Raw genomic sequence first — 21,912 nt, 5'->3', positions numbered from 1 at the left:
GGTCTAACCGAGGGATACGGAAACCGGAACTGTACACAGTGCTCCCAGTGTGGTCTAACCGAGGGATACGGAGACTGGAGCTGTGCACGGTGCTCCCAGTGTGGTCTAACCAAGGGATACGGAGGCCGGAACTGTGCACAGTGCTCCCAGTGTGGTCTAACCGAGGGATACGGAGACTGGAACTGTGCACGGTGCTCCCAGTGTGGTCTAACCGAGGGATACGGAGACCGGAACTGTGCACAGTGCTCCCAGTGTGGTCTAACCGAGTGATACGGAGACCGGGACTGTGTACAGTGCTCCCAGTGTGGGTCTAACCGAGGGACACGGGGACTGGGACTGTGCATGGTGCTCCCAGTGTGGTCTAACCGAGTGATACGGAGACCGGAACTGTGCACGGTGCTCCCAGTGTGGGTCGAACCGAGGGATAGGGAGACCGGAACTGTGCACAGTGCTCCCAGTGTGGGTCTACCCGAGGGATACGGAGACCGGAACTGCGCACAGTGCTCCCAGTGTGGTCTAACCGAGGGATACGGAGACTGGAACTGTGCACGGTGCTCCCAGTGTGGTCTAACCGAGGGATACGAAGACCGGAACTGTGCACAGTGCTCCCAGTGTGGTCTAACCGAGGGACACGAAGACCGGAACTGTGCACAGTGCTCCCAGTGTGGTCTAACCGAGGGATACGGAGACCGGAACTGTGCACGGTGCTCCCAGTGTGGGTCTAACCGAGGGATACGGAGACCGGGACTGTGCACGGTGCTCCCAGAGTGGGTCTAACCGAGGGATACGGAGGCCGGAACTGTGCACAGTGCTCCCAGTGTGGTCTAACCGAGGGATACGGAGACTGGAACTGTGCACGGTGCTCCCAGTGTGGGTCTAACCGAGGGATATGGAGACCGGAACTGTGCACAATGGTCCCAGTGTGGTCTAACCGAGGGATACGGAGACCGGAACTGTGCACAGTGCTCTCAGTGTGGTCTAACCGATGGATACGGAGACTGGAACTGTGCATAGTGCTCCCAGTGTGGTCTAACCGAGGGATATGGAGACCGGAACTGTGCACAGTGCTCCCAGTGTGGTCTAACCGAGGGATACGGAGACCGGAACTGTGCACAGTGCTCTCAGTGTGGTCTAACCGATGGATACGGAGACTGGAACTGTGCACGGTGCTCCCAGTGTGGTCTAACCGATGGATACGGAGACTGAAACTGTGCACAGTACTCCCAGTGTGGATCTAACCGAGGGATACGGAGGCCGGAACTTTGCACAGTGCTCCCAGTGTGGTCTAACCGAGGAATACGGAGACCGGAACTGTGCACAGTGCTCCCAGTGTGGTCTAACCGAGGAATACGGAGACCGGAACTGTGCACAGTGCTCCCAGTGTGGGTCTAACCGAGGGATACGGAGACTGGAACTGTGCACAGTGCTTCCAGTGTGGTCTAACCGAGGGATTCTGAGACCGGAACTGTGCACAGTGCTCCCAGTGTGGTCTAACCGATGGATACGGAGACTGGAACAGTGCACGGTGCTCCCAGTGTGGTCTAACCGAGGGATACGGAGACCAGAACTGTGCACAGTGCTTCCAGTGTGGTCTAACCGATGGATACGGAGACTGGAACTGTGCACAGTGCTCCCAGTGTGGATCTAACCGAGGGATACGGAGGCCGGAACTTTGCACAGTGCTCCCAGTGTGGTCTAACCGAGGGATACGGAGGCCGGAACTGTGCACAGTGCTCCCAGTGTTGTCTGACCGAGGGATACGGAGACTGGAACTGTGCACAGTGCTTCCAGTGTGGTCTAACCGAGGGATACGGAGACCAGAACTGTGCACAGTGCTTCCAGTGTGGTCTAACCGATGGATACGGAGACTGGAACTGTGCACAGTGCTCCCAGTGTGGATCTAACCGAGGGATACGGAGGCCGGAACTTTGCACAGTGCTCCCAGTGTGGTCTAACCGAGGGATACGGAGGCCGGAACTGTGCACAGTGCTCCCAGTGTTGTCTGACCGAGGGATACGGAGACTGGAACTGTGCACAGTGCTTCCAGTGTGGTCTAACCGAGGGATTCTGAGACCGGAACTGTGCACAGTGCTCCCAGTGTGGTCTAACCGATGGATACGGAGACTGGAGCTGTGCACAGTGCTCCCAGTGTGGTCTAACCGAGGGATACGGAGACCAGAACTGTGCACAGTGCTTCCAGTGTGGTCTAACCGATGGATACGGAGACTGGAACTGTGCACAGTGCTCCCAGTGTGGATCTAACCGAGGGATACGGAGACCGGGACTGTGCACGGTGCTCCCAGTGTGATCTAACCGAGGGATACGGAGACCGGAACTGTGCACAGTGCTCCCAGTGTTGTCTGACCGAGGGATACGGAGGCCGGAACTGGGCACAGTGCTTCCAGTGTGGATCTAACCGAGGGATACGGAGGCCGGAACTGTGCACAGTGCTCCCAGTGTGGTCTAACCGAGGGATATGGAGACTGGAACTGTGCACGGTGCTCCCAGTGTGGTCTAACCGAGGGATACGGAGGCCGGAACTGTGCACAGTGCTCCCAGTGTGGTCTAACCGAGGGATACGGAGGCCGGAACTGTGCACAGTGCTCCCAGTGTGGTCTAACCGAGGGATACGGAGACTGGAACTGTGCACGGTGCTCCCAGTGTGGTCTAACCGAGGGATACGGAGACCGGAACTGTGCACAGTGCTCCCAGTGTGGTCTAACCGAGTGATACGGAGACCGGGACTGTGCACAGTGCTCCCAGTGTGGGTCTAACCGAGGGACACGGGGACTGGGACTGTGCATGGTGCTCCCAGTGTGGTCTAACCGAGTGATATGGAGACCGGAACTGTGCACGGTGCTCCCAGTGTGGGTCTAACCGAGGGATACGGAGACCGGAACTGTGCACAGTGCTCCCAGTGTGGGTCTAACCGAGGGATACGGAGACCGGAACTGCGCACAGTGCTCCCAGTGTGGTCTAACCGAGGGATACGGAGACTGGAACTGTGCACGGTGCTCCCAGTGTGGTCTAACCGAGGGATACGAAGACCGGAACTGTGCACAGTGCTCCCAGTGTGGTCTAACCGAGGGACACGAAGACCGGAACTGTGCACAGTGCTCCCAGTGTGGTCTAACCGAGGGATACGGAGACCGGAACTGTGCACGGTGCTCCCAGTGTGGGTCTAACCGAGGGATACGGAGACCGGGACTGTGCACGGTGCTCCCAGAGTGGGTCTAACCGAGGGATACGGAGGCCGGAACTGTGCACAGTGCTCCCAGTGTGGTCTAACCGAGGGATACGGAGACTGGAACTGTGCACGGTGCTCCCAGTGTGGGTCTAACCGAGGGATATGGAGACCGGAACTGTGCACAATGGTCCCAGTGTGGTCTAACCGAGGGATACGGAGACCGGAACTGTGCACAGTGCTCTCAGTGTGGTCTAACCGATGGATACGGAGACTGGAACTGTGCATAGTGCTCCCAGTGTGGTCTAACCGAGGGATATGGAGACCGGAACTGTGCACAGTGCTCCCAGTGTGGTCTAACCGAGGGATACGGAGACCGGAACTGTGCACAGTGCTCTCAGTGTGGTCTAACCGATGGATACGGAGACCGGAACTGTGCACGGTGCTCCCAGTGTGGTCTAACCGATGGATACGGAGACTGAAACTGTGCACAGTACTCCCAGTGTGGATCTAACCGAGGGATACGGAGGCCGGAACTTTGCACAGTGCTCCCAGTGTGGTCTAACCGAGGAATACGGAGACCGGAACTGTGCACAGTGCTCCCAGTGTGGGTCTAACCGAGGGATACGGAGACTGGAACTGTGCACAGTGCTTCCAGTGTGGTCTAACCGAGGGATTCTGAGACCGGAACTGTGCACAGTGCTCCCAGTGTGGTCTAACCGATGGATACGGAGACTGGAACAGTGCACGGTGCTCCCAGTGTGGTCTAACCGAGGGATACGGAGACCAGAACTGTGCACAGTGCTTCCAGTGTGGTCTAACCGATGGATACGGAGACTGGAACTGTGCACAGTGCTCCCAGTGTGGATCTAACCGATGGATACGGAGGCCGGAACTTTGCACAGTGCTCCCAGTGTGGTCTAACCGAGGGATACGGAGGCCGGAACTGTGCACAGTGCTCCCAGTGTTGTCTGACCGAGGGATACGGAGACTGGAACTGTGCACGGTGCTCCCAGTGTGGGTCTAACCGAGGGATATGGAGACCGGAACTGTGCACAATGGTCCCAGTGTGGTCTAACCGAGGGATACGGAGACCGGAACTGTGCACAGTGCTCTCAGTGTGGTCTAACCGATGGATACGGAGACTGGAACTGTGCATAGTGCTCCCAGTGTGGTCTAACCGAGGGATATGGAGACCGGAACTGTGCACAGTGCTCCCAGTGTGGTCTAACCGAGGGATACGGAGACCGGAACTGTGCACAGTGCTCTCAGTGTGGTCTAACCGATGGATACGGAGACTGGAACTGTGCACGGTGCTCCCAGTGTGGTCTAACCGATGGATACGGAGACTGAAACTGTGCACAGTACTCCCAGTGTGGATCTAACCGAGGGATACGGAGGCCGGAACGTTGCACAGTGCTCCCAGTGTGGTCTAACCGAGGAATACGGAGACCGGAACGGTGCACAGTGCTCCCAGTGTGGTCTAACCGAGGAATACGGAGACCGGAACTGTGCACAGTGCTCCCAGTGTGGGTCTAACCGAGGGATACGGAGACTGGAACTGTGCACAGTGCTTCCAGTGTGGTCTAACCGAGGGATTCTGAGACCGGAACTGTGCACAGTGCTCCCAGTGTGGTCTAACCGATGGATACGGAGACTGGAACAGTGCACGGTGCTCCCAGTGTGGTCTAACCGAGGGATACGGAGACCAGAACTGTGCACAGTGCTTCCAGTGTGGTCTAACCGATGGATACGGAGACTGGAACTGTGCACAGTGCTCCCAGTGTGGATCTAACCGAGGGATACGGAGGCCGGAACTTTGCACAGTGCTCCCAGTGTGGTCTAACCGAGGGATACGGAGGCCGGAACTGTGCACAGTGCTCCCAGTGTTGTCTGACCGAGGGATACGGAGACTGGAACTGTGCACAGTGCTTCCAGTGTGGTCTAACCGAGGGATTCTGAGACCGGAACTGTGCACAGTGCTCCCAGTGTGGTCTAACCGATGGATACGGAGACTGGAACTGTGCACAGTGCTCCCAGTGTGGTCTAACCGAGGGATACGGAGACCAGAACTGTGCACAGTGCTTCCAGTGTGGTCTAACCGATGGATACGGAGACTGGAACTGTGCACAGTGCTCCCTGTGTGGATCTAACCGAGGGATATGGAGACCGGGACTGTGCACGGTGCTCCCAGTGTGGTCTAACCGAGGGATACGGAGACCGTAACTGTGCACAGTGCTCCCAGTGTGGGTCTAACCGAGGGATACGGAGACTGGAACTGTGCACAGTGCTTCCAGTGTGGTCTAACCGAGGGATTCTGAGACTGGAACAGTGCACGGTGCTCCCAGTGTGGTCTAACCGAGGGATACGGAGACCAGAACTGTGCACAGTGCTTCCAGTGTGGTCTAACCGATGGATACGGAGACTGGAACTGTGCACAGTGCTCCCAGTGTGGATCTAACCGAGGGATACGGAGGCCGGAACTTTGCACAGTGCTCCCAGTGTGGTCTAACCGAGGGATACGGAGGCCGGAACTGTGCACAGTGCTCCCAGTGTTGTCTGACCGAGGGATACGGAGACTGGAACTGTGCACAGTGCTTCCAGTGTGGTCTAACCGAGGGATTCTGAGACCGGAACTGTGTACAGTGCTCCCAGTGTGGTCTAACCGAGGGATACGGAGACCAGAACTGTGCACAGTGCTTCCAGTGTGGTCTAACCGATGGATACGGAGACTGGAACTGTGCACAGTGCTCCCAGTGTGGATCTAACCGAGGGATACGGAGACCGGGACTGTGCACGGTGCTCCCAGTGTGATCTAACCGAGGGATACGGAGACCGGAACTGTGCACAGTGCTCCCAGTGTTGTCTGACCGAGGGATACGGAGGCCGGAACTGGGCACAGTGCTTCCAGTGTGGATCTAACCGAGGGATACGGAGGCCGGAACTGTGCACAGTGCTCCCAGTGTGGTCTAACCGAGGGATATGGAGACTGGAACTGTGCACGGTGCTCCCAGTGTGGTCTAACCGAGGGATACGGAGGCCGGAACTGTGCACAGTGCTCCCAGTGTGGTCTAACCGAGGGATACGGAGGCCGGAACTGTGCACAGTGCTCCCAGTGTGGTCTAACCGAGGGATACGGAGACTGGAACTGTGCACGGTGCTCCCAGTGTGGTCTAACCGAGGGATACGGAGACCGGAACTGTGCACAGTGCTCCCAGTGTGGTCTAACCGAGTGATACGGAGACCGGGACTGTGCACAGTGCTCCCAGTGTGGGTCTAACCGAGGGACACGGGGACTGGGACTGTGCATGGTGCTCCCAGTGTGGTCTAACCGAGTGATACGGAGACCGGAACTGTGCACGGTGCTCCCAGTGTGGGTCTAACCGAGGGATACGGAGACCGGAACTGTGCACAGTGCTCCCAGTGTGGGTCTAACCGAGGGATACGGAGACCGGAACTGCGCACAGTGCTCCCAGTGTGGTCTAACCGAGGGATACGAAGACCGGAACTGTGCACAGTGCTCCCAGTGTGGTCTAACCGAGGGACACGAAGACCGGGACTGTGCACAGTGCTCCCAGTGTGGTCTAACCGAGGGATACGGAGACCGGAACTGTGCATGGTGCTCCCAGTGTGGGTCTAACCGAGGGATACGGAGACCGGGACTGTGCACGGTGCTCCCAGAGTGGGTCTAACCGAGGGATACGGAGGCCGGAACTGTGCACAGTGCTCCCAGTGTGGTCTAACCGAGGGATACGGAGACTGGAACTGTGCACGGTGCTCCCAGTGTGGGTCTAACCGAGGGATATGGAGACCGGAACTGTGCACAATGGTCCCAGTGTGGTCTAACCGAGGGATACGGAGACCGGAACTGTGCACAGTGCTCTCAGTGTGGTCTAACCGATGGATACGGAGACTGGAACTGTGCATAGTGCTCCCAGTGTGGTCTAACCGAGGGATATGGAGACCGGAACTGTGCACAGTGCTCCCAGTGTGGTCTAACCGAGGGATACGGAGACCGGAACTGTGCACAGTGCTCTCAGTGTGGTCTAACCGATGGATACGGAGACTGGAACTGTGCACGGTGCTCCCAGTGTGGTCTAACCGATGGATACGGAGACTGAAACTGTGCACAGTACTCCCAGTGTGGATCTAACCGAGGGATACGGAGGCCGGAACTTTGCACAGTGCTCCCAGTGTGGTCTAACCGAGGAATACGGAGACCGGAACTGTGCACAGTGCTCCCAGTGTGGGTCTAACCGAGGGATACGGAGGCCGGAACTGTGCACAGTGCTCCCAGTGTTGTCTGACCGAGGGATACGGAGACTGGAACTGTGCACAGTGCTTCCAGTGTGGTCTAACCGAGGGATTCTGAGACCGGAACTGTGCACAGTGCTCCCAGTGTGGTCTAACCGATGGATACGGAGACTGGAACTGTGCACAGTGCTCCCAGTGTGGTCTAACCGAGGGATACGGAGACCAGAACTGTGCACAGTGCTTCCAGTGTGGTCTAACCGATGGATACGGAGACTGGAACTGTGCACAGTGCTCCCAGTGTGGATCTAACCGAGGGATATGGAGACCGGGACTGTGCACGGTGCTCCCAGTGTGGTCTAACCGAGGGATACGGAGACCGTAACTGTGCACAGTGCTCCCAGTGTTGTTCTAACCGAGGGATACGGAGACTGGAACTGTGCACAGTGCTTCCAGTGTGGTCTAACCGAGGGATTCTGAGACTGGAACTGTGCACAGTGCTCCCAGTGTGGTCTAACCGAGGGATACGGAGACCAGAACTGTGCACAGTGCTTCCAGTGTGGTCTAACCGATGGATACGGAGGCCGGAACTTTGCACAGTGCGCCCAGTGTGGTCTGACCGAGGGATACGGAGGCCGGAACTGGGCAGTGCTTCCAGTGTGGATCTAACCGAGGGATACGGAGGCCGGAACTGTGCACAGTGCTCCCAGTGTGGTCTAACCGAGGGATATGGAGACTGGAACTGCGCATGGTGCTCCCAGTGTGGTCTAACCGAGGGATACAGAGACCGGAACGGTGCACAGGGCTCTCAGTGTGGTCTAACCGAGGGATACGGAGACCGGAACTGTGAGTGCTCCCAGTGTGGTCTAACCGAGGGATAGGGAGACCGGAACTGTGCACAGTGCTCCCAGTGTGGGCCTAACCGAGGGATACGGAGGCCGGAACTGTGCACGGTGCTCCCAGTGTGGTCTAACCGAGGGATACGGAGACCGGAACTGTGCACAGTGCTCCCAGTGTGGTCTAACCAAGGGATGCGGAGACCGGAACTGTGCACAGTGCTCCCAGTGTGGTCTAACCGAGGGATACGGAAACCGGAACTGTACACAGTGCTCCCAGTGTGGTATAACCGAGGGATACGGAGACCGGAACTGTGCACGGTGCTCCCAGTGTGGTCTAACCGAGGGATACGGAGGCCGGAACTGTGCACGGTGCTCCCAGCGTGGTCTAACCGAGGGATACGGAGACCGGAACTGTGCACAGTGCTCCCAGTGTGGTCTAACCGAGGGATACGGAGACCGGAACTGTGCACGGTGCTCCCATTGTGGTCTAACCGAGGGATACGGAGGCCGGAACTGTGCACAGTACTCCCAGTGTGATCTAACCGAGGGATACGGAGGCCGGAACTGGGCACAGTGCTCCCAGTGTTGTCTGACCGAGGGATACGGAGACCGGAACTGTGCACAGTGCTCCCAGTGTTGTCTGACTGAGGGATACGGAGGCCGGAACTGGGCACAGTGCTCCCAGTGTTGTCTGACCGAGGGATACGGAGGCCGGAACTGGGCACAGTGCTCCCAGTGTTGTCTGACCGAGGGATACGGAGACCGGAACTGTGCACGGTGCCCCCAGTGTGGGTCTAACCGAGGGATACGAAGACCGGGTCTGTGCACGGTGCTCCCAATGTGGTCTAACCGAGGGATATGGAGACCGAAACTGTGCACGGTGCTCCCAGTGTGGGTCTAACCGAGGTGTACGGAGACCGGAACTGTGCACAGTACTACCAGTGTGGTCTAACCGAGGGATACGGAGACCGGAACTGTGCACGGTCCTACCAGTGTGATCTAACCGAGGGATACGGAGACCGGAACTGTGCACGGTGCTCCCAGTGTGGTCTAACCGAGGGATACGGAGACCGGAACTGTGCACGGTCCTTCCAGTGTGGGTCTAACCGAGGGATATGGAGACCGGAACTGTGCACAGTACTCCCAGTGTGGTCTAACCGAGGGATACAGAGACTGGAACTGTGCACAGTGCTCTCAGTGTGGTCTAACCAAGGGATACAGAGACTGGAACTGTGCACAGTACTCCCAGTGTGGTCTAACCGAGGGATACAGAGACCGGAACTGTGCACGGTGCTCCCAGTGTGGTCTAACCGAGGGATACGGAGACCGGACCTGTGCACAGTGCTCCCAGTGTGGTCTAACCGAGGGATACGGAGACCGGAACTGTGCACAGTACTCCCAGTGTGGTCTAACCGAGGGATACAGAGACTGGGAGCACAGTGTTGGTAGCTAAGGTGAGGACGATCTCTAGTCCTACTTCCATCCTTCCCCCCTTCCTCACACTTGTACCCGAATGGTTTTGAAGCTCCTTGGTCTTCCCGTTCTCAGTGGGTGTAATCAGGTCCCAGATGAAGCCCTTGATCTTCTCGTCTCCCCTGTAGTGCAGCAAGCAGTAGACGAGGATGGTGCGGCAGATCACTTCCACGTCGCGCTCGGCCATCCTTCGCTTGAAGCGCCCGTGAGTCAGAATGTCCATCCAGCGGCCCCAGCTGGTCAAGAGGTTAAAGGTCAGCGTTAAAACTCTGGGAGGCAAGAGCACCGACCCTTCCGGCTCCGCAGACTAACCGCCCTCTGAGCGCCAAAATCCTCCTCACGGAAGACTCCTTATTTTTAAACGGTGTCCCCCCACCCCCCCCCCCCGCCACCTCGTTCCCGATTCTTCCCCCACCCCACCACCACGAGGGCGAGGGGTAAACATCCTCTCAGTAATCGAGCCCTCACCACCCCCCCCTCAAGTCTTTTCACAAGGACACCTCCCCTCTCCTCCAGAGGGGGCACCGGCCCTCAAACTTGCTCAACCCGTCATCGGGCACACGAGCGCAGTTGGGTGAGGGGGATGGGGTGGTGGTGATCAGGTGGTTAGTGTAGTCGAAGGTGGGGTAGTTGATTTGTTTAAGGGCAGGGGAGGGAGGGGTTTAACTGCTGAAGTTGTTGCTGTAGCGTTACACGGGAGGGAGTGGTGATGAACATCTGCGAATAGGCCTGGAAGGTCACATGGCACAGTCCGGGAGCTGACCTAAGAAGGGGTAAGGGTTTATCGGCAGTGGACGGGTGTTTTGCCGGGTGCCCTCCGACCAGGTTGGTCACATGGAACGCGAGGGGCTGAATGGGCCTGGTACAAGGTTAGGTTGCGTGTCTCGCGCACCTGAGGAGCTTGAAGGTGGACGTGGCGCTTTTGTTTTGTTTACTATTACAAGAAACGCATTTGAGGATCGGGAATCAGACAAGGTTGAAGAAAGGATGGGTAGGGGGAAGTCTTCCATTCGGGGTTGGATATGAAGACATGGGGGGGTCGGGTGAAGGTTGGTGATGGCGAGTGGGAAGCTGGAGGGGGTGCCAGTGGTCCTGGTAAACGTTTACGTCCCAAATTGGGAGGCTTTAAGAATCGGGGGCGTGGGAGAAAGGAGAGATCCCCCCGCCAACCCCACGTTGTCGCAAGCCTCAGTGTCTTTAATATTGAAGGAGGATAAGTACCCGGAGCAGTGTGGGTCCCAACGCCCGATATCATGGCTGAATGTAGACGGCAAGCTGCAGGCGAAGATCTTGGCCTCAGATTGAGGGCAGTGTGCCGGGGGTGATTGGGGAAGACCAGACGGGGTTGGTAAAGCGGAGGCATCTGTCGGCGAATGTTAGGCGGTCTGTTAATGATGTCCCCGGGGGGACGGAATGTGGGGGTTGCTGTGGACGCAGAGGCCTTTGATCGGGTAGGGTGGGAATATCTGTGGCAGGTACTGGGGCGGGGCGGGTTTGGGTCGGGCTTTGTGGATTGGGTCCAGTTGTTGAATCAGACATCGGCAGCGAGTGTAAGGACGAACCGGGGGAGTTCAGGGAATTTTAGGCTGTATCGTGGGACTTTATTTCTTATTTTTTCCACCCAATTACTTAATCCATTTATATCCCTTTGCAGTCACTTTGTATCTCCCGCAGTGCTGACCCTCTGACAGTGCGGCACTCCCTCAGTACTGACCCTCTCACAGTGCGGCACTCCCTCAGTACTGACCCTCTGACAGTGCGGCACTCCCTCAGTACTGACGCTCTGACAGTGCAGCGCTCCCTCAGTACTGACCCTCTGACAGTGCGGCCCTCCCTCAGTACTGACCATCTGACAATGCAGCACTCCCTCAGTACTGACCCTCTGACAGTGCGGCACTCCCTCAGTACTGACCCTCTGACAGTGCAGCACTCCCTCAGTACTGACCCTCTGACAGTGCGGCACTCCCTCAGTACTGACCCACTGACAGTGCAGCACTCCCTCAGTACTGACCCTCTGACAGTGCGGCACTCCCTCAGTATTGACCCTCTGACAGTGCGGCACTCCCTCAGTACTGACCCTCTGACAGTGCGGCACTCCCTCAGTACTGACCCTCTGACAGTGCGGCACTCCCTCAGTACTGACCCTCTGACAGTGCAGCACTCCCTCAGTACTGACCGTCTGACAGTGCGGCACTCCCTCAGTACTGACCCTCTGACAGTGCGGCACTCCCTCAGTACTGACCCTCTGACAGTGCAGCGCTCCCTCAGTACTGACCCTCTGACAGGGCGGCACTCCCTCAGTACTGACCCTCTGACAGTGCGGCACTCCCTCAGTACTGACCCTCTGACAGTGCGGCCCTCCCTCAGTACTGACCCTCTGACAGTGCAGCGCTCCCTCAGTACTGACCCTCTGACAGTTCAGCACTCCCTCAGTACTGACCCCCTGACAGTGCATCACTCATTCAGTACTAACCCTCTGACAGTGCGGCACTCCCTCAGTACTGACACTCTGACAGCGCGGCGCCCCCTCAGTACCCACCCTCTGACAGTGCCGCACTCCCTCAGTACCGACCCTCTGACAGGGTGGGGCTCCCTCAGTACTGACCCTCTGACAGTGCGACACTCCCTCAGTAGCGACCCTCTGACAGTGCGGCGCTCCCTCAGTACTGACCCCCTGACAGTGCAGTGCTCCTTCAGTACTGACCCTCTGACAGTGCGGCGCTCCCTCAGTACTCACCCTCTGACAGTGCGGCACTCCCTCAGTACTGACCCTCCGATAGTGGGGCGTACCCTCAGTACTGACCCTCTGACAGTGCGGCACTTCCTCAGTACTGACCCTCTGACAGTGCGGCACTCCCTCAGTACTGACCCTCTGACAGTGCGGCACTCCATCAGTACTGACCCTCTGACAGTGCGGCACTCCCTCAGTACTGACCCTCTGACAGTGCGGCACTCCCTTAGTACTGACCCTCTGACAGTGTGGCACTCTCTCAGTACTGAACCTCTGACAGTGCGGTGCTCCCTCAGTACTGACCCTCTGACAGTGCGGCGCTCCCTCAGTACTGACCCTTTGACAGTGCGGCGCTCCCTCAGTACTAACCCTCTGACAGTGCGGCACTCCCTCAGTACTGACCCTCTGACAGTGCAGTACTCCCTCAGTACTGACCCTCTGACAGTGCGGCACTCCCTCAGTACTGACACTCTGACAGCGCGGCGCCCCCTCAGTACCCACCCTCTGACAGTGCCGCACTCCCTCAGTACTGACCCTCTGACAGGGTGGGGCTCCCTCAGTACTGACCCTCTGACAGTGCGACACTCCCTCAGTACTGGCCCTCTGACAGTGCGGCCCTCCATCAGTACTGACCCTCTGACAGTGCAGCGCTCCCTCAGTACTGACCCTCTGACAGTTCAGCACTCCCTCAGTACTGACCCCCTGACAGTGCATCACTCATTCAGTACTAACCCTCTGACAGTGCGGCACTCCCTCAGTACCCACCCTCTGACAGTGCGACACTCCCTCAGTACTGACCCTCTGACAGGGTGGGGCTCCCTCAGTACTGACCCCCTGACAGTGCAGTGCTCCTTCAGTACTGACCCTCTGACAGTGCGGCACTCCCTCAGTACTCACCCTCTGACAGTGCGGCACTCCCTCAGTACTGACCCTCCGATAGTGGGGCGTACCCTCAGTACTGACCCTCTGACAGTGCGGCACTCCATCAGTACTGACCCTCTGACAGTGCGGCACTCCCTCAGTACTGACCCTCTGACAGTGCGGCACTCCCTTAGTACTGACCCTCTGACAGTGTGGCACTCTCTCAGTACTGAACCTCTGACAGTGCGGTGCTCCCTCAGTACTGACCCTCTGACAGTGCGGCGCTCCCTCAGTACTGACCCTTTGACAGTGCGGCGCTCCCTCAGTACTGACCCTCTGACAGTGCGGCACTCCCTCAGTACTGACCCTCTGACAGTGCAGCACTCCCTCAGTACTGACCCTCTGACAGTGTGGCGCTCCCTCAGTACTGACCCTGACAGTGCGGCACTCCCCCAGTACTTACCCTCTGACAGAGCGGCGCTCCCTCAGTACTGACCCTCTGACAGTGCGGCGCTCCCTCAGTACTGACCCTCTGACAGTGCAGCACTCCCTCTGTACTGACCCTCCGACAGTGCATCACTCATTCAGTACTAACCCTCTGACAGTGCGTCACTCCCTCAGTACTGACCCTCTGACAAGGTGGGGCTCCCTCAGTACTGACCCTCTGACAGTGCGACACTCCCTCAGTACTGACCCTCTGACAGTGCGGTGCTCCCTCAGTACTGACCCCCTGACAGTGCGGCGCTCCCTCAGTACTGACCCCCTGACAGTGCGGCCCTCCCTCAGTACTCACCCTCTGACAGTGCGCCGCTCCCTCAGTACTGACCCCCTGACAGTGCGGCGCTCCCTCAGTACTCACCCTCTGACCGTGCGGCGCTCCCTCAGTACTCACCCTCTGACAGTGCGGCACTCCCTCAGTACTCACCCTCCGATAGTGGGGCGTACCCTCAGTACTGACCCTCTGACAGTGCGGCACTCCCTCAGTACTGACCCTCTGACAGTGCGGCACTCCCTCAGTACTGACCCTCTGACAGTGTGGCACTCTCTCAGTACTGAACCTCTGACAGTGCAGCACTCCCTCAGTACCGACCCTCTGACAGTGCGGCACTCCTTCAGTACTGACCGTCTGACAGTGCAGCACTCCCTCAGTACTGACCCTGACAGTGCGGCACTTCCCCAGTACTGACCCCCTGACAGTGCGGCGCTCCCTCAGTACTGACCCCCTGACAGTGCGGCCCTCCCTCAGTACTCACCCTCTGACAGTGCGGCGCTCCCTCAGTACTGACCCCCTGACAGTGCGGCGCTCCCTCAGTACTCACCCTCTGACCGTGCGGCGCTCCCTCAGTACTCACCCTCTGACAGTGCGGCACTCCCTCAGTACTCACCCTCTGACAGTGCGGCACTCCCTCAGTACTCACCCTCCGATAGTGGGGCGTACCCTCAGTACTGACCCCCTGACAGTGCGGCGCTCCCTCAGTACTCACCCTCTGACCGTGCGGCGCTCCCTCAGTACTGACCCTCTGACAGTGCAGCACTCCCTCAGTACTGACCCTCCGACAGTGTGGCGCTCCCTCAGTACTGACCCTGACAGTGCGGCGCTCCCTAAGTACTGACCCTCTGACAGTGCGGCGCTCCCTCAGTACTGACCCTCTGACAATGTGGCACTCCCTCAGTACTGACCGTCTGACAGTGCAGAACTCCCTCAGTACTGACCCTCTGACAGTGTGGCGCTCCCTCAGTACTGACCCTTTGACAGTGCAGCACTCCCTCAGTACTGACCCTCTGACAGTGCAGCACTCCCTCAGTACTGACCCTCCGACAGTGCGGCACTCCCTCAGTACTGACCCTCCGACAGTGCGGCGCTCCCTCAGTACTGACCCTCTGACAGTGCGACGCTCCCTCAGTACTGACCCTCTGACAATGCAGCACTCCCTCAGTACTGACCCTCTGACAGTGCAGCACTCCCTCAGTAGTGACCCTCTGACAGTTCGGCACTCCCTCAGTACTGACCCTCTGACAGTGCAGCACTCCCTCAGTACTGACCCTCTGACAGTGCGGCACTCCCTCAGTACTGACCCTCTGACAGTTCGGCACTCCCTCAGTACTGACCCTCTGACAGTGCGGCACTCCCTCAGTACTGACCCTCTGACAGTGCAGCACTCCCTCAGTACTGACCCTCTGACAGTGCGGCACTCCCTCAGTACTCACCCTCTGACAGTGCGGCACTCCCTCAGTACTGACCCTCAGTGCAGCACTCCCTCAGTACTGACCCTCTGACAGTGCGGCACTCCCTCAGTACTGACCCTGCGACAGTGCAGCACTCCCTCAGTACTGACCCTCTGACAGTGCGGCACTCCCTCAGTACTGACCCTCTGACAGTGCGGCGCTCCCTCAGTACTAACCCTCTGACAGTGCGGCACTCCCTCAGTACTGACCCTCTGACAGTGCAGCGCTCCCTCAGTACTGACCCTCTGACAGTGCGGCGCTCCCTCAGCACTGACCCTCCGACAGCGCGGCACTCCCTCAGGACCACCCTCCCTCTGCGCCGACCCTCACACTCCCTGCACTCGCAGTCTATCTGAATGAATCCACGTGCCCACCCGTAGACAAGAAGGTTCTTCTCCACCCTGAAACACTCCGTGCGCCCGTAACCGTGCCGCCGATCGTAGGACCTCCGGGACTTGGGGCGCTCGTCGCTGTCGCTCTCCACTTCGGAGAATTCCACGTCATCGTCCTTGGTGGTGTTGAAAGGGCGCGTCTGCTTGCGAACTCGGGGGGTGTCGATCACCAGGTTGTTCTGCCAGGAAACAAGACAAGAGCGGCACTGATTAGAGCAAGGTGCAGAACGCGAAGCTCACTCCTCGCCGACAGGCGTCAGAGGGCAGAGACTGGAGTGCCGCCCTTATCTATAGCTCCCATGGGTGGAGGAGGGAGTGGGCAGTGGAGGCATTACACTTTTCACCGGACAGGTCTGCCTGTGGCTTGCCCAGTGTTTACGGCACAGCCTCTTGAGAAGGTGGTGGTGTGCTGCATTCTTGAACCGCTCCCATCGCAGTGGAATCGATTCGACCACAGTGCTGCGCGGGAGGGAGCTCCAGGGTTGTTACCAGCGAACATTCAGCCCCTCGATCTGCTCCTCCATTCAATAGAATCATGGCTGACGGACTCCAAATTTCCCGCCAGGAGCGAGAGAGAGCGAGAGAGAGAGAGAGCGAAGCGAGAGAGAGCGCGAGAGAGAGAGAGCGCGAGAGAGAGAGAGCGCGAGAGAGAAAGAGCGCGAGAGAGAAAGAGCGCGAGAGAGAAAGAGCGCGCGAGAGAGAGCGCGAGGGAGAGCGCGAGGGAGAGCGCGAGGGAGAGCGCGAGGGAGAGCGCGAGGGAGAGCGCGAGGGAGAGCGCGAGGGAGAGCGCGAGGGAGAGCGCGAGGGAGAGCGCGAGGGAGAGCGCGAGGGAGAGCGCGAGGGAGAGCGCGAGGGAGAGCGCGAGGGAGAGCGCGAGGGAGAGCGCGAGGGAGAGCGCGAGGGAGAGCGCGAGGGAGAGCGCGAGGGAGAGCGCGAGGGAGAGCGCGAGGGAGAGCGCGAGGGAGAGCGCGAGGGAGAGCGCGAGGGAGAGCGCGAGGGAGAGCGCGAGGGAGAGCGCGAGGAAGAGCGCGAGGAAGAGCGCGAGGAAGAGCGCGAGGGAGAGCGAAAGAGAGAGCGAGAGAGAGAGCGAGAGAGAGAGCGAGAGAGCGCGAGAGAGAGCCCGGGCGGGAGAGAGCGCGAGAGAGAAAGCGAGAAAGCGAGAGAGAGAGCGAGAGAGAGAGAGCGAGAGAGTGAGCGAGAGCTAGCGAGAGCGAGAGAGAGCGCGAGAGAGAGAGCGAAAGAGAGAGCGAAAGAGAGAGCGAAAGAGAGAGCGAGAGAGAGAGCGAGAGAGAGAGCGAGAGAGAGCGCGAGATAGAGCGCGAGAGAGAGCGCGAGAGAGAGCCCGGGCGGGAGAGAGCACGAGAGAGAGCACGAGAGAGAAAGCGAGAGAGAAAGCGAGAGAGAGAGCGAGAGAGAGAGCGAGAGAGAGAGCGAGAGAGAGAGCGAGAGAGAGAGCGAGAGAGAGAGAGCGAGACAGAGAGAGCAAGAGCGAGCGAGCGAGCAAGAGAGAGCAAGCGAGAGAGAGCGAGTGCAAGAGAGAGCGAGTGCAAGAGAGAGCGAGAGAGGGAGCGAGAGAGGGAGCGAGAGAGGGAGCGAGAGAGGGAGCGAGGGAGAGCGCGAGGGAGAGCGCGAGGGAGAGCGCGAGGCAGAGCGCGAGGCAGAGCGCGAGGCAGAGCGCGAGGCAGAGCGCGAGGGAGAGCGCGAGGGAGAGCGCGAGGGAGAGCGCGAGGGAGAGCGCGAGGGAGAGCGCGAGGGAGAGCGCGAGGGAGAGCGCGAGGGAGAGAGCGAGGGAGAGAGCGAGGGAGAGCGAGGGAGAGAGCGAGGGAGAGAGCGAGGGAGAGCGCGAGGGAGAGCGCGAGGGAGAGCGCGAGGGAGAGCGCGAGGGAGAGCGCGAGGGAGAGCGCGAGGGAGAGCGCGAGGGAGAGCGCGAGGGAGAGCGCGAGGGAGAGCGCGAGGGAGAGCGCGAGGGAGAGCGCGAGGGAGAGCGCGAGGGAGAGCGCGAGGGAGAGCGCGAGGGAGAGCGCGAGGGAGAGCGCGAGGGAGAGCGCGAGGGAGAGCGCGAGGGAGAGCGCGAGGGAGAGCGCGAGGGAGAGCGCGAGGGAGAGCGCGAGGGAGAGCGCGAGGGAGAGCGCGAGGGAGAGCGCGAGGGAGAGCGCGAGGGAGAGCGCGAGGGAGAGCGCGAGGGAGAGCGCGAGGGAGAGCGCGAGGGAGAGCGCGAGGAAGAGCGCGAGGAAGAGCGCGAGGAAGAGCGCGAGGAAGAGCGCGAGGGAGAGCGAAAGAGAGAGCGAGAGAGAGAGCGAGAGAGAGAGCGAGAGAGCGCGAGAGAGAGCCCGGGCGGGAGAGAGCGCGAGAGAGAAAGCGAGAAAGCGAGAGAGAGAGCGAGAGAGAGAGAGCGAGAGAGTGAGCGAGAGCTAGCGAGAGCGAGAGAGAGCGCGAGAGAGAGAGCGAAAGAGAGAGCGAAAGAGAGAGCGAAAGAGAGAGCGAGAGAGAGAGCGAGAGAGAGAGCGAGAGAGAGCGCGAGATAGAGCGCGAGAGAGAGCGCGAGAGAGAGCCCGGGCGGGAGAGAGCACGAGAGAGAGCACGAGAGAGAAAGCGAGAGAGAAAGCGAGAGAGAGAGCGAGAGAGAGAGCGAGAGAGAGAGCGAGAGAGAGAGCGAGAGAGAGAGCGAGAGAGAGAGAGCGAGACAGAGAGAGCAAGAGCGAGCGAGCGAGCAAGAGAGAGCAAGCGAGAGAGAGCGAGTGCAAGAGAGAGCGAGTGCAAGAGAGAGCGAGAGAGGGAGCGAGAGAGGGAGCGAGAGAGGGAGCGAGAGAGGGAGCGAGGGAGAGCGCGAGGGAGAGCGCGAGGGAGAGCGCGAGGCAGAGCGCGAGGCAGAGCGCGAGGCAGAGCGCGAGGCAGAGCGCGAGGGAGAGCGCGAGGGAGAGCGCGAGGGAGAGCGCGAGGGAGAGCGCGAGGGAGAGCGCGAGGGAGAGCGCGAGGGAGAGAGCGAGGGAGAGAGCGAGGGAGAGCGAGGGAGAGAGCGAGGGAGAGAGCGAGGGAGAGCGCGAGGGAGAGCGCGAGGGAGAGCGCGAGGGAGAGCGCGAGGGAGAGCGCGAGGGAGAGCGCGAGGGAGAGCGCGAGGGAGAGCGCGAGGGAGAGCGCGAGGGAGAGCGCTAGGAAGCAGGCAAGGGAGAGCGCAAGGGAGAGCGCGAGAGAGAGCACGAGAGCGAGCCCGAGAGCGAGCCCGAGAGCGAGCCCGAGAGAGAGCCCGAGAGAGAGCCCGAGAGAGAGCCCGAGAGAGAGCCCGAGAGAGAGCCCGAGAGAGAGCCCGAGATTGAGCCCGAGATTGAGCCCGAGATTGAGCCCGAGATTGAGCGTTAGAGAGAGAGCATGAAAGAGAGAGAAAGAGAGCGAGAGAGAGCAAGAGGGAGAGTGGGTGGGGTGACAGACAATTCAGACAGCTCTCCCACTTGGCAGTGGACACTCACCCTCCTGTTCATCATGTCCAGGTCGATGTCCGCCTTCTTCGCCCACTTTTGCCAGAAATTGGGATCATCCAGAGAAATATCCGTCCTGTTCCCGGTGGCCACGAAGCTAGCCTGGGTTGGGAAGAGCATGTTAAAAGTTTCAATGGGACAAACATCAGCACTGGTCCACAGCAAACAGCTCTGGGGGCTCAGACAGCAGCAGGAGCCCTGCCCTCACCTTGGCGAATGTCGAACCCTTGCCCTCCGTCTCGATGGTGATGGTGGTGGTTCGTCGAGAGAGGATCTGGTCGATGTCCTCCTCACAGAACTTGGAACCCTCATCCTCCTCGTCCATGATGGCCCCATAGGCTCCCTTCCGCAGCAAGTCTTCGATCTCCTTCTTGGAGAACTGCTGGATCTGTGTGGACAGGAGGAGGTTACAGAGATAGGGAGGGGTGTAGGGGCTGGAGGATGTTACAGAGATAGGGAGGGTTGTAGGGGCTGGAGGAGGTTACAGAGAGAGGGAGGGTTGTAGGGGACAGGAGGAGGTTACAGAGATAGGGAGGGTTGTAGGGGGCTGGAGGAGGTTACAGAGATAAGGAGTGTTGTAGGGGGCTGGAGGAGGTTACAGAGATGGGGAGGGTTGTCGGGGCTGGAGGAGGTTACAGAGATAGGGAGGGTTGTCGGGGCTGGAGGAGGTTACAGAGATAGGGAGGGTTGTCGGGGCTGGAGGAGGTTACAGAGATAGGGAGGGTTGTAGGGGCTGGAGGAAGTTACAGAGATAGGGAGGGGTGTAGGGGACAGGAGGAGGTTACAGAGATAGGGAGGGTTGTAGGGGCTGGAGGAGGTTACAGAGATAGGGAGGGTTGTGGGGGCTGGAGGAGGTTACAGAGATAGGGAGGGTTGTCGGGGCTGGAGGAGGTTACAGAGATAAGGAGTGTTGTAGGGGGCTGGAGGAGGTTACAGAGATAGGGAGGGTTGTCGGGGGCTGGAAGAGGTGACAGAGATAGGGAGGGGTGTAGGGGCTGGAGGAGGTTACAGAGATAGGGTGTTGTAGTGGACAGGAGGAGGATACAGAGATAGGCAGGGTTGTAGGGGCTGAAGGAGGTTACAGAGATAGGGAGGGGTGTTGGGGCTGGAGGAAGTTACAGAGATAGGGAGGGTTGTAGGGGCTGGAGGAGGTTACAGAGATAGGGAGGGTTGTAGGGGCTGGAGGAGGTTACAGAGATAGGGAGGGTTGTAGGGGCTGGAGGAAGTTACAGAGATAGGGAGGGTTGTAGGGACTGGAGCAGGTTACAGAGATAGGGAGGGTTGTCGGGGCTGGAGGAAGTTACAGAGATAGGGAGGGGTGTAGGGGACAGGAGGAGGTTACAGAGATAGGGAGGGTTGTAGGGGCTGGAGGAGGTTACAGAGATAGGGAGGGTTGTAGGGGACAGGAGGAGGTTACAGAGATAGTGAGGGTTGTAGGGGCTGGAGGAGGTTACAGAGATAGGGAGGGTTGTGGGGGCTGGAGGAGGTTACAGAGATAGGGAGGGTTGTCGGGGCTGGAGGAGGTTACAGAGATAGTGAGTGTTGTAGGGGGCTGGAGGAGGTTACAGAGATAGGGAGGGTTGTTGGGGCTGGAGGAGGTTACAGAGATAGGGAGTGTTGTAGGGGGCTGGAAGAGGTGACAGAGAAAGGGAGGGGTGTAGGGGCTGGAGGAGGTTACAGAGATAGGGAGTGTTGTAGGGGACAGGAGGAGGTTACAGAGATAGGCAGGGTTGTAGGGGCTGGAGGAGGTTACAGAGATAGGGAGGGGTGTTGGGGTTGGAGGAGGTTACAGAGATAGGGAGAGGTGTAGGGGCTGGAGGAGGTTCCAGAGATAGGGAAGGGTGTAGGGGCTGGAGGTGGTTACAGAGATAGGGAGGGTTGTCGGGGCTGGAGGAGGTTACAGAGATAGGGAGGGGTGTAGGAGTTGGAGGAGGTTTCAGGGATAGGGAGGGGTGTAGGGGCTGGAGGAGGTTACAGAGATAGGGAGGGTTGTCGGGGCTGGAGGAAGTTACAGAGATAGGGAGGGGTGTAGGGGACAGGAGGAGGTTACAGAGATAGTGAGGATTGTAGGGGCTGGAGGAGGTTACAGAGATAGGGAGGGTTGTGGGGGCTGGAGGAGGTTACAGAGATAGGGAGGGTTGTCGGGGCTGGAGGAGGTTACAGAGATAGGGTGTGTTGTAGGGGGCTGGAGGAGGTTACAGAGATAGGGAGGGTTGTCGGGGCTGGAGGAGGTTACAGAGATAGGGAGTGTTGTAGGGGGCTGGAAGAGGTGACAGAGATAGGGAGGGGTGTAGGGGCTGGAGGAGGTTACAGAGATAGGGAGTGTTGTAGGGGACAGGAGGAGGTTACAGAGATAGGCAGGGTTGTAGGGGCTGGAGGAGGTTACAGAGATAGGGAGGGGTGTTGGGGCTGGAGGAGGTTACAGAGATAGGGAGGGGTGTAGGGGCAGGAGGAGGTTACAGAGATAGGGAGGGTTGTCAGG

At 59.2% G+C, this 21,912-nt stretch overlaps 1 protein-coding gene and 1 long non-coding RNA gene across 9 annotated transcripts in view; one reads left to right on the top strand and one right to left on the bottom strand.

Annotated features, from left to right (window-relative positions):
• Positions 1 to 21,912, top strand: part of LOC140418149 (uncharacterized) — a 1,069,702-nt gene that overhangs the window by 843,987 nt on the left and 203,803 nt on the right. The gene's annotated exons all lie outside the window — the stretch shown is intronic.
• Positions 1 to 21,912, bottom strand: part of LOC140418141 (chromodomain-helicase-DNA-binding protein 8-like) — a 257,962-nt gene that overhangs the window by 55,100 nt on the left and 180,950 nt on the right. For 5 of the 8 annotated variants that reach the window (XM_072501551.1, XM_072501558.1, XM_072501552.1 and 2 more), the window contains exons 20-23: positions 19,639 to 19,818; positions 19,422 to 19,532; positions 15,940 to 16,136; positions 9,778 to 9,983 (exon numbers count right to left, since the gene is read on the bottom strand). In XM_072501551.1, coding sequence (XP_072357652.1) covers positions 9,778 to 9,983; positions 15,940 to 16,136; positions 19,422 to 19,532; positions 19,639 to 19,818 — 694 coding nt within the window. The remainder of the gene's footprint in view (positions 1 to 9,777; positions 9,984 to 15,939; positions 16,137 to 19,421; positions 19,533 to 19,638; positions 19,819 to 21,912) is intronic. The other 3 variants (XM_072501554.1, XM_072501555.1, XM_072501556.1) reach the window with 1 other exon arrangement.

Source organism: Scyliorhinus torazame, chromosome 5 (assembly GCF_047496885.1).
Source record: "Scyliorhinus torazame isolate Kashiwa2021f chromosome 5, sScyTor2.1, whole genome shotgun sequence".
In the NCBI taxonomy this organism is placed as follows: Eukaryota; Metazoa; Chordata; class Chondrichthyes; order Carcharhiniformes; family Scyliorhinidae; genus Scyliorhinus; species Scyliorhinus torazame.
Note: the sequence above shows the minus strand (reverse complement) of the source record. Positions and strands in the feature narration are given on the sequence as shown.